Source organism: Sinocyclocheilus anshuiensis, unplaced genomic scaffold, assembly GCF_001515605.1.
Source record: "Sinocyclocheilus anshuiensis isolate Anshui unplaced genomic scaffold, SAMN03320099.WGS_v1.1 scaffold666, whole genome shotgun sequence".
Lineage (NCBI taxonomy): Eukaryota > Metazoa > Chordata > Actinopteri > Cypriniformes > Cyprinidae > Sinocyclocheilus > Sinocyclocheilus anshuiensis.
Window position 1 is genome coordinate 277,837 of NW_015547661.1, and position 10,631 is coordinate 288,467.

The window sequence follows — 10,631 nt, forward strand, 5'->3', positions numbered from 1 at the left end:
TGAGAGTAAAAAAAACATGCACAGACAAATCCAAATTAAACCCTGCGGCTCGTGACGACACATTGATGTCCTAAGACACGAAACGATCGGTTTGTGCCAGAAACCGAACAGTATTCATATCATTTTTTACCTCTAATACACCACTATGTTCAACTGTCTTTGTTCGCGCGCACGGCTTCCGGTGCGTGAGGTGTGTACGCGCTCTGGCGTACTTTGTGAACAGTGTGCGTTGTTGAATTTATGATCTGGAGTTATTTCATTTGCAACTACCTGCCCGCTCCTCAGGCCTGTCCCAAGAGGCATCAGGATAATTGGTTATTGTCTCGCCACACCCAGATGCCCTCTAGTCTAGTAATAAACCTTTGTCAGAGTAGCACCACAGCTGTGCGTTTAATGGATCGTACTGTTTTTCATCTGATGAAACATCAGTAGACAAAAATTCATACAACAGTTTTGAAATTTGAGAATTGTAATTAATTGATTACATGATGTGTGTGATTGCATGCATCTGAAATCACGTACTTTCTGAGGTACTTCTTTTGAATAAGTAATAATTGGTTACTAATTGGTGACCATAAAAACGACGTTCTGTACTACACTGTAAAAAATTACCATGAATTTAATGGTAAAATACTGTAAAAATGCTACAGTAAAAACCTGTTAAATGGTTAACGGTAAATTCCCCAACTATATACGGTGAAAAACTGTATTGGACATTAATTTTACGGTAGTATACCGTTTTTGGAAGTGAAATACATTCCGTAAATTGACATTCCCAGAATTCCCTGCGTTACATTTCAAATTTGATGTTTTTTTGTTGAAATAACTATGTTTCTTCTTAATTTTTTCTTATCAGTTTTGTATATTAGGGTTGTGTGTTACACCTAATGTTGTTAAATGAATGTTTATTGCATTATTTCAGTTTACCATGATGGTGTTTGGTGTCTGTGTGAATGACACTGTGCACCTTCTATATATGTTATTATTTAAAAGCTGCTTGTGATGGGCTTTGGTTCATCATGTGACTTTCTCATCACCTCCTGCATTTAGTGGTTATCAGTGTATTTATTACAAAGGTACAAAACAGATTTCAGTACTTCAATAGGTTGGTATATTAACATTATATCAGTTAATGAAATTACGGTATTTAACTGTAAATCTAAGTTAAAACGGTAAAACCTAAAACGTTGCTACCGTATTTTTTACGGTAAAATTCCAGCAACCACAGCCGCCGTTTTTTTACCGTAAATTTTACAGATTTTTTTTTACAGTGTATGAATGTATTCTGGATGTACTACATTCATCATGTTGTCATTGTTGTATGACCTACGGCATTGACAAATCTTCTTCTCCCATGGCCTCCTTATGGGATATATAATATATATATAAAATATAAATGTATATAAAATATATATATATAAAATGTATATCCTCATGGGATATAAAATAGGTCATCCAGGTGCAAAGTGTGCTCTCTATTTGCACTAATACCCTTTCAACTGTCTTCATAATTTTATCCATTAGCTGATTATGGTGGCTTACAGACTGAAAATAATTTGTCCAGTTATTAAACTAACATACATTTGTAAACTCAGTGGATGAACATGTAAATAATCACTGTTTATACATTAATATTCACCTTTTCACGTGTCTATTTTACACTTCTTACCAGACATCCTGTGGTGACTGAAGTTCAACGAAGAACTGATTCATTTCAGTGAGGTCACAAGCAGCCCCGCGGCTTGTAATCAGTTTAGTTTCTGCAACAAATATTTTTTCGTTGTTTCTAGACTATTTTAAGTACAAAAAAGTGAGTTGGACATCATAAAATTTAGCGTGTCTTCGTTAGGTAGGATGTGTAATGCTATAGTGCTAAGGCTGCCGCTGTTCTGTCGAGCTCAACAGCGCCCCGCATTTGTTCAGTGTAAATCTGTGGTGGAAAATGGAATTGCAGCCCGCCAAAATTGAGAGTCGTGTAGCAGAGTAGCGTAGCAAATTAGATTAAATATAAATTATTTTAAACTTGCTTATTACAAATTCGGGCTTTAGTGATCCACAACAACAATTAAACATCATTTAATTAAACCATTTTTTATTTGTATACATTTATTAAACTTTTTGCAAAGCATGTTAAGCTATTTTTTTTAAGTAAAGTTTATTATAATTATTATATAGACTTGAGGGGGAGTGTGCAAGTTTTAAAATACTTCGACAAGGCAAATATCAATTAAAAGTACAACCTAAGCCATCAATGTCACAAAAGCAAGGAATCAAATGGCAAAACAGTGCTTTAAAGAGTTGCGCTGATGTTTTACATACGTTTGTACAATATTACATAAAACACAACAAAAAATACACTGATAAGTAAATGCAGTTACATCCTTGAGACCAAATAGTGCTCGGATACAATACTGCTGCAAAGGGATATTTTGCCAGGTGGTCCCATTCCTTTGGAGAAAAAGCTGTTTTTAGATATACTAGACTTGCAGACTCCATCTTTAGAAAAGAGATCAAGCATACCCGTAAAAAAAAGCATACTACTGCCATATTTGTGGAATACACTACTAATATCTAATAGGTAATAATTTAATTGGCCCATAAGATAGAAATGTAGAAGATTCTGAGTTTTAGAGATGGAAAAGCTCTTGCTGATGATTGTCTGATAAATGGTTTGATAGTCTGTTACACAAAGTACAAAAAATATTTTAATTTACAACAGTTTTCCAACACAAAATTGACTACTTAATTTCATTAACTGTAAATATATAAGTATTGAATCTTAATACCAGCTGCAAATCTCAAAACTGAACTTGTTTCTCTATCAACATATAAAGCAAACAACAAACTAAAATGCCATCATTGAAGGATTTACGGTTCACAGTTGTGAATTTCATAATATCCGAGTCATTGTCGACAACACCATGTTAGGGCACGATGGAAAACCTAGCAAAAACAATTTTCTGCACTAAAACAAACTGAACAATGAAAGTGAATTCGAGTTGTGTATAATATTTAAATCAAGCAGAAAAAACACAGTAAGCATAATGAATAATTTTCATACTATACGAGTTAAAAAATAATGCCAGGTCACCCACTGATAATCTCTTCCATGTGTTGACCCTGAAATCAGCAGCAGGCTATATACAGTGTTAGTGTGTAATCTGTATCAGTTGTGTAATAAGCTGCAGTTTCTTTACTTCACTGATTAAAAACAAATGTTTTCTGCATCACACTCACAACAATACAAAAGGATAAATGGGTTTTGATTGTGACAAGTTCCGCCCCTTCATTTCGAGACATTTAGCTACTCAAACGTCTCTACTGTCTTAACAGGCGAGCTGTGAAACGTTCACGAGCCACGGCGAACGAACCAGATCTCATTTCTGCGTTGGGGCACGCCGGGATTCTCGTAAACGGCTACCATGTAGCGGTCTCGGTGAACATCCTCGGAGTTGCCCAGAAGCTCCCAAAGGATGCTGATCTGACGAGAGATGGTCTCCTCCGTTGTGGTGCCATAAAACACCCTAGAATGGAAGAAAAGTTCAACTATAATCATTTTGGAGCAGGCATTGCTAATGCAAAAGACTGGGCTCCAAGGGTCTGGTTTGGTCGTGTACCTGGCTATGACGTGGATCGCGTCTCTGTGAACGATTCTGATATCAGGGTCGGTTGGTTCAGGTGGTCTGGCCTGGAACTCAGCGGGCAGATAATACGCCGTCAACACGTCCTTCATGAAGTTAGTGCCGTCGTCTGCCATCGTAATCTCATTCACAACAGGTACTGACATGCCAAGGTACCGTCCTGGAGACACAGAGCTTAAACTGAGTAAACTGGGAACCTGGCACGTTTCGTATGAAACAATCATTATGATTATCATGATGAATATTGTAATAGAAACTATGCATGCTATAAGAGGGGTCACACGCGAGTTAATAAAACACAACTCATACCCATAATGAACTTAAAATAAGCCCTTTTTTGCATTCACACTGAATCTGGATTTAAAGTAGATTCAAATCTGTTTTTGGTCCACTTTAGTGATAGTTTTTCATCCCACTTATTTATTTAAATTCACAATCTTTGGAGTTCATTCCACCTGATTTTGATTCAACTATCTGTACAGATTAAGGTATGGTGATGCTAGCAAAATGTCTGTGAATCTGGAATCAAAGTGGATTCAAATCTGTTTTTGGTCCACTTTAGTCATAGTTTTTTTAGCCCGTTCATTTAAATATACATGTTTTGGTGTTTGATTCAACTAACTGTAAGGTGTGGTGATATTAGCAAAATTACTGTGTGAATCTGGACTCAAAGTGGATTCAAATCTGCTTTTTGGTCCACTTTAGTGATAGTTTTTTTAGCTTACTTATTTATTTAAATTCACATTTTTTGGAGTTTATTCCACCTGATTTTGATTCAAGGTGTGGTGGTATTAGCAAAATTTCTGTGTGAATCTGGACTCAAAGTGGATTCAAATCTGTTTTTGGTCCACTTTAGTGATAGTTTTTCATCCCACTTATTTATTTAAATTCACAATCTTTGGAGTTCATTCCACCTGATTTTGATTCAACTATCTGTACAGATTAAGGTATGTTGATGCTAGCAAAATGTCTGTGACTCTGGAATCAAAGTGGATTCAAATCTGTTTTTGGTCCACTTTATTGATAGTTTTTCATCCCACTTATTTATTTAAATTCACATTATTTGGAGTTCATTTTGTGACTGGAATCAAAGTGGATTCAAATCTGTTTTTGGTCCACTTAATCATAGTTTTTTTTAGCCCGTTCATTTAAATATACATTTTTTGGTGTTCAGTTCACCTGATTTTGATTCAACTAACTGTAAGGTGTGGTGATATTAGCAAAATTTCTGTGTGAATCTGGACTCAAAGTGGATTCAAATCTGTTTTTGGTCCACTTTAGTGATAGTTTTTCATCCCACTTATTTATTTAAATTCACATTATTTGGAGTTTATTCCACCTGATTTTGATTCAAGGTGTGGTGGTATTAGCAAAATTTCTGTGTGAATCTGGACTCAAAGTAGATTCAAATCTGTTTTTTGGTCCACTTTAGTCATAGTTTTTCATCCCACTTATTTATTTAAATTCACAATCTTTGGAGTTCATTCCACCTGATTTTGATTCAAGGTGTGGTGATATTAGCAAAATTTTTGTGTGAATCTGGACTCAAAGTAGATTCAAATCTGTTTTTTGGTCCACTTTAGTCATAGTTTTTCATCCCACTTATTTATTTAAATTCACATTATTTGGAGTTTATTCCACCTGATTTTGATTCAACTATCTGTACAGATTAAGGTATGGTGATGCTAGCAAAATGTCTGTGAATCTGGAATCAAAGTGGATTCAAATCTGTTTTTTGGTCCACTTTAGTCATAGTTTTTCATCCCACTTATTTATTTAAATTCACAATCTTTGGAGTTCATTCCACCTGATTTTGATTCAAGGTGTGGTGATATTAGCAAAATTTTTGTGTGAATCTGGACTCAAAGTGGATTCAAATCACTTTGCACTTGTTCAGTCCACCTGATTTTGAACTAATTCTACAGCCTTATGGCGTGATTTTGGTGAAATAGCACAGGCTAAAAAGGTCCATTATTATACAGTCAACAGTGTAGCAATGAAGCACAGCTCAAACGGACGTCACTTCCAAACCAAACAGCTTTCTGTTGGTCAGCGTGATCAACTTGGACCCACTGCAAAATCCGCATGCAGAAATCTTTTGCCCTCCTGATTGCGTGGATTCCTATAGCAATGAATGGATTTCGCCTGCGACAATTGGTCAAACAACTGTAAATGTGACGGCACCTTTAATGTGCCATTTATTAGCATGAGAAAAACCCATCTATTAACCACACCTGAGACTAATTTTGTCATATACCAGGAACAAGTTGCATAAACATATCCTTTATGATAAAACTGTGTCTTAAGAACTAGTTTGACTAACTAGCAGTTAGCCAAGAGGTAATCATTCTTACTTTTCAGATTTGACCAGTCTACATTTGATGTAAATCACAGCTGTATGCAAGTTTTTACCTTGAAATATCAGTTTCAAAGTCATCATGATGATACACTGACTTCTAGTAAGGCAAACGGCTTCGGTTTATTTCCCAAACGTCTGTTCTATGACTGTGTAAGTTTGTTGGGCGAGTATGAAATTCCACAGAAAAAGCTAATTGTTTTATGGCAGCATGTGTAGGCTACAGCTATCACTGTAATTATGACAGTGAACTGTAAGATTCACAAAACTACATACAGTTGCTTTAAAGTTATGACCAATTTTAAACAAAAAAATCCCCCAGAAAACTAAATTGTAACAAACAATAAAAGGCAAGGGTCTCAAAGCACCGACTTGAAATAGTTTGGTGGTTAAAAGTTTACCTGTTGAATTCTCCTTGCAGATGAAGCGCATGAGTTTCATAAAAGCATTGGAGATGCTTTGCTCATACAGCATGTCTGCTTTACTGACACATGCCCACTTTCCTGCAGGATACACTCTCTCCTCGTACAAGACCTCGCCAAGCTGCACAAACACAGATGCTCATCAACACAATTACATTTAAACAAGTCTTTTTAGTAAAAATCATTAAATAACAACTAAATGTGTCAATGCTTCTTGAGTACTGGTCAACGTGCTAAAAGTACAAAAATAATGTGCACTGTTAGGTCAAATTCTGATTATTCAATAAAATCCAGCTTTTGTTTTAAAAAAGAATTAATTAAGAAACCAGGATGGTTTGAAAATGATTTCAGCTCAACCAATTACATCTGTCAGGGTTGACAACTGATGGTGCCTGTTGAATTCTCCTTGCAGATGAAGCGCATGAGTTTCATAAAAGCATTGGAGATGCTTTGCTCATACAGCATGTCTGCTTTACTGACACATGCCCACTTTCCTGGAGGATACACTCTCTCCTCGTACAAGACCTCGCCAAGCTGCACAAACACACACAGATGCTCATCAACACAATTACATTTAAACAAGTCTTTTTAGTAAAAATCATTAAATAACAACTAAATGTGTCAATGCTTCTTGAGTACTGGTCAACGTGCTAGAAGTACAAAAATAATGTGCACTGTTAGGTCAAATTCTGATTATTCAATAAAATCCAGCTTTTGTTTTAAAAAAGAATTAATTAAGAAACCAGGATGGTTTGAAAATGATTTCAGCTCAACCAATTACATCTGTCAGGGTTGACAACTGATGGTGTTGATAAAATAACCATATTTTGCATATCACACACGTAAAACAACTCTTCCTTTTTTCAGAACAGAGTAATCTTTCTTTTTAATGATATTTATATTTCTGTTTTCAACAAGTTGTGGCCTGATGGTTTAAGAGGTACAGTAGTAGCTGGTAATGTCATAATTATGATAAAAAAATGTTTTTAAATTAAATCGGAGTGTCTATTTACACTAAGTGCAAATAGCCCGCCTTGTTGGCAGAGGCTACTTACACTAACTCTGCCCACCAACGTGTGATTGGGCTACTCACCACAAAAGATGCTAGCTTCGAAACCGCTCCAGTAGCGTAGCGGTTAAAGCGTGTGCAGCAGTCTTTTAGACGCGATCGACCCAAGTTCGAATCTGCCTTTTGCCCAACTTTTTTTTCTCCCTTTTCAAATCTCATATCACATCGGAAAAGCATTTAATTTCCATACAAATGAAGGAAATAATCGAAAAGTTGTATTAAGTATCGGGTAGGATGTAGGGAGGGCTTTAGTGTCCCAATACATTTAATAATTTTAATTAAATAATCCATCCATTTAATCATTTTAATTAAAATGATAATTTACACTCAATGGGCCTCATTTATCAATCTAACGTAGAAACGAGCGCAGATCCGTGCGCACAAATCAACTTACGACAGAGTTCACATGTGATTCATGAAACATTCGTATGTTGCCAATCTCACCGTACGAATGATCGTATGTTGATAAATGTGGCAGCAGAAAACAATCGTCATTTGAATATCACGCCCCTAAAAACACCCTGGTTTAGAAGCCTCGCCCCTAGAGTTTACGACACGGAGAAACGAAACCCGGCCAAAAAGAGGAAGTAATCTCGTGAATGAGAAATTGATCTTACTCCACAAACACCTGTTAACCTTGTAATTGCAAACAATTAGGCTACATTAATTAATGTAATTTATATGTATATTGAAATACTGGTAGCCTAAATATAAACATTATAGCCTATTTCCCTCACTCTACAACAAATATTTTAAATTTAACGGTATTCAGAATAGAACAAGAATGAAAAATAAGTAGTTATAAAATTATATATTAAACTAAAATAAAACACAAATTAGGCTATAGTGGCATTCATTATAAACAGCATACAAATGTCAAGCAAATCTGAAACGGCATTGGGCTCACGAGCCTGCCTCATACCACAAGAATCCAAATGTATCCATTTTTGCCATATTTGTAACATTTGTTTGCATAACTATTATTCATTATGTAGCCTAAACATGGCTTTATACTTCAGTCATGCTCTAATATCCGTGTAAAATCCCTCACACGTGCAACAATGTTTGTTTGGGTGCTGCACGCTGATTTTACAGCGGACCTTTTAAAATAAACAGTGTAACTTTTATATTTGGTTGACTGAATTTTCTGTCGTATGTTTGTTTCGTAAATGAGGCTCAATATGTTATTATTCCATACTGTTTTATAATGTACTACAATACTGAGGTGCAGATAATTACCAATATTTGCAATAAGTAGTATAAATATAGAAAATCCTGCTAAACGGCATCTATCGTTACTTTCACTAAGAAAATACTGCTATTTTCACTTAATGTAGCCTGCATAGCATCTATACTTGCTATTTACACTTAGTGCAAATGAAAACTGTACAGTTGTTCTAGTGATCATCTCGGATTCATTTCAGAAAGTGGAAGTGTTGCCATTTTCCTAATTGTAGACATGTTTTGCCCCATGTTTCAAGATCCAGTGATTCCAAACTAACATATAGCAGGCAGCACAAGTGGGCTGGTTTTACCTTCTCGTGTCTGGAGATGGTGACAGAAGGCACTGGCTCTCGTTCTGATGTCTGGTTCCTCCTCGTCATCTCCTCAATGGGTCCCCTCATCTCTACACAAAAACCAGAGTCACTTCACTTCACTGCTGGTCTGAAAGCAGCTTTACATTGATCTAGATCAGCCAGTGTCATTTCTGCTCCCACTCAGTTTCCATGGAGATGTCTTGCTCTCTCACCTCCGGGAACAGACACATGGTGTGTCCTTCCCACCGCCTGCCAGTGGGCGTACATTCTGTCCTGCTGCTCCTCATCCATTGGCTCAGAGCTGTCGGTGATGTCATCGTCCACCTGCTCATCGTCCAATCCGGCGAGGTCCTCGATGGAGATCAGAGCCATTCTGACAAATGTCACGGCGAGGGACTGTGGAGCTGCAAGTCAATCGGGAAGCTCTGAAGACTGACGGTTGTTTATCAGAGCAATGGTGTTTATTGTCTATACTAACAGGGTATCGGCAGTCTTGATTTGTCCAATCCAGGCCTAGTTTTATGGATGAAAGAGTCTGTCTGAATTACAAAATGCATTTTGTGAAAGTAACATGATTTTGTGCATTTAAATAAATATATAGAACCAAAATATTTCTTTAAAATTAAAACAAAAACAAAATAGTGATCCAGACAGATCCATCCATGAAAGTAGGCGGCTCTTAAAATAGATATTAAAAAAAAGTGTATATCTTGCAATTCTGAGAGGAAAAAAAAAATCTGAATTGCAAGGTCTTGACTCAAAATTCACAATTGTGATAAATAAAATTGATAATGAAAAAAAAGATTATTTTTTTAATTCTGTGGTGAAAACAGGCTTCCATGGAAAATGTAAAGTTAAATCTAACATTTTATTACATAATATAATACTCAGCACAGTGTACTTTTATTTATTTATTTGTAATTTTTTATTGAATCCAAACTTGGTAACAGCATAACCAAAATGCAAATATACATGAAAATGTGTCATTTGCATAGGCATAAATTATAGGCTACTTAAATAATACACGTTTCTGTTTTGAGGACTTTTTATCATCTGAAAACTACGGTGGCCGAGAAGTGCAAAACAAATCACAATTCTGAAAACAAAATAACAAATTACAAACGCAAATGCAAGTCTAAAAAACAAAATAACAATTCAGAAAACAATGACAAATCCGATGACAAATTAACAAGTCAGAAAACACAACGACAAATCAGACAAACCGGAAGAGGTAGGTATAGTTTGAGACAGCGCCATTGGTTTGGGATTACTCACCGCTGACTGGACGAGACATCTGTCAATCAACGTATACAGGAAGAACCAGCCGAAGAACAGCAGAGTCGTGGTAGAAAGTTCGGAGATGGTATTAAAGTAGCTCAGTTTAAATGTATTGTATGAATTGCCCTTACTATGGAATAAAAAATACGGAGTGTATATTTACATTTAGTTAAAAGTGGCTGTAAATCATCAGCTCCAGTGGCGCAGATGGATAAGTGTGTGTCGTTGGCTTTTTGACGCGATCGACCCCGGTCCGATCCCGTCTTTTGCCGAACTTTTATTTCCTCCCTTTTCAAATCTCGTATTAGCAATGGATTCTATTTAAAC

General features: G+C 36.1%; 1 protein-coding gene across 2 annotated transcripts in view; it reads right to left on the reverse strand.

Moving 5' to 3' along the window:
- Positions 1–2,568: 2,568 nt before the first annotated feature.
- Positions 2,569–10,631, reverse strand: part of LOC107702255 (heme-binding protein 1-like) — a 9,373-nt gene continuing 1,310 nt past the window's right edge. The window contains exons 2-6 of one of the 2 annotated variants that reach the window (XM_016504513.1): positions 9,239–9,430; positions 9,024–9,115; positions 6,399–6,540; positions 3,618–3,801; positions 2,569–3,524 (exon numbers count right to left, since the gene is read on the reverse strand). In XM_016504513.1, coding sequence (XP_016359999.1) covers positions 3,350–3,524; positions 3,618–3,801; positions 6,399–6,540; positions 9,024–9,115; positions 9,239–9,430 — 785 coding nt within the window. In that variant the 3' untranslated portion in view covers positions 2,569–3,349. Of the gene's footprint in view, positions 3,525–3,617; positions 3,802–6,398; positions 6,541–9,023; positions 9,116–9,238; positions 9,540–10,631 lie in introns of both variants that reach the window. The other variant, XM_016504514.1, reaches the window with a different exon arrangement.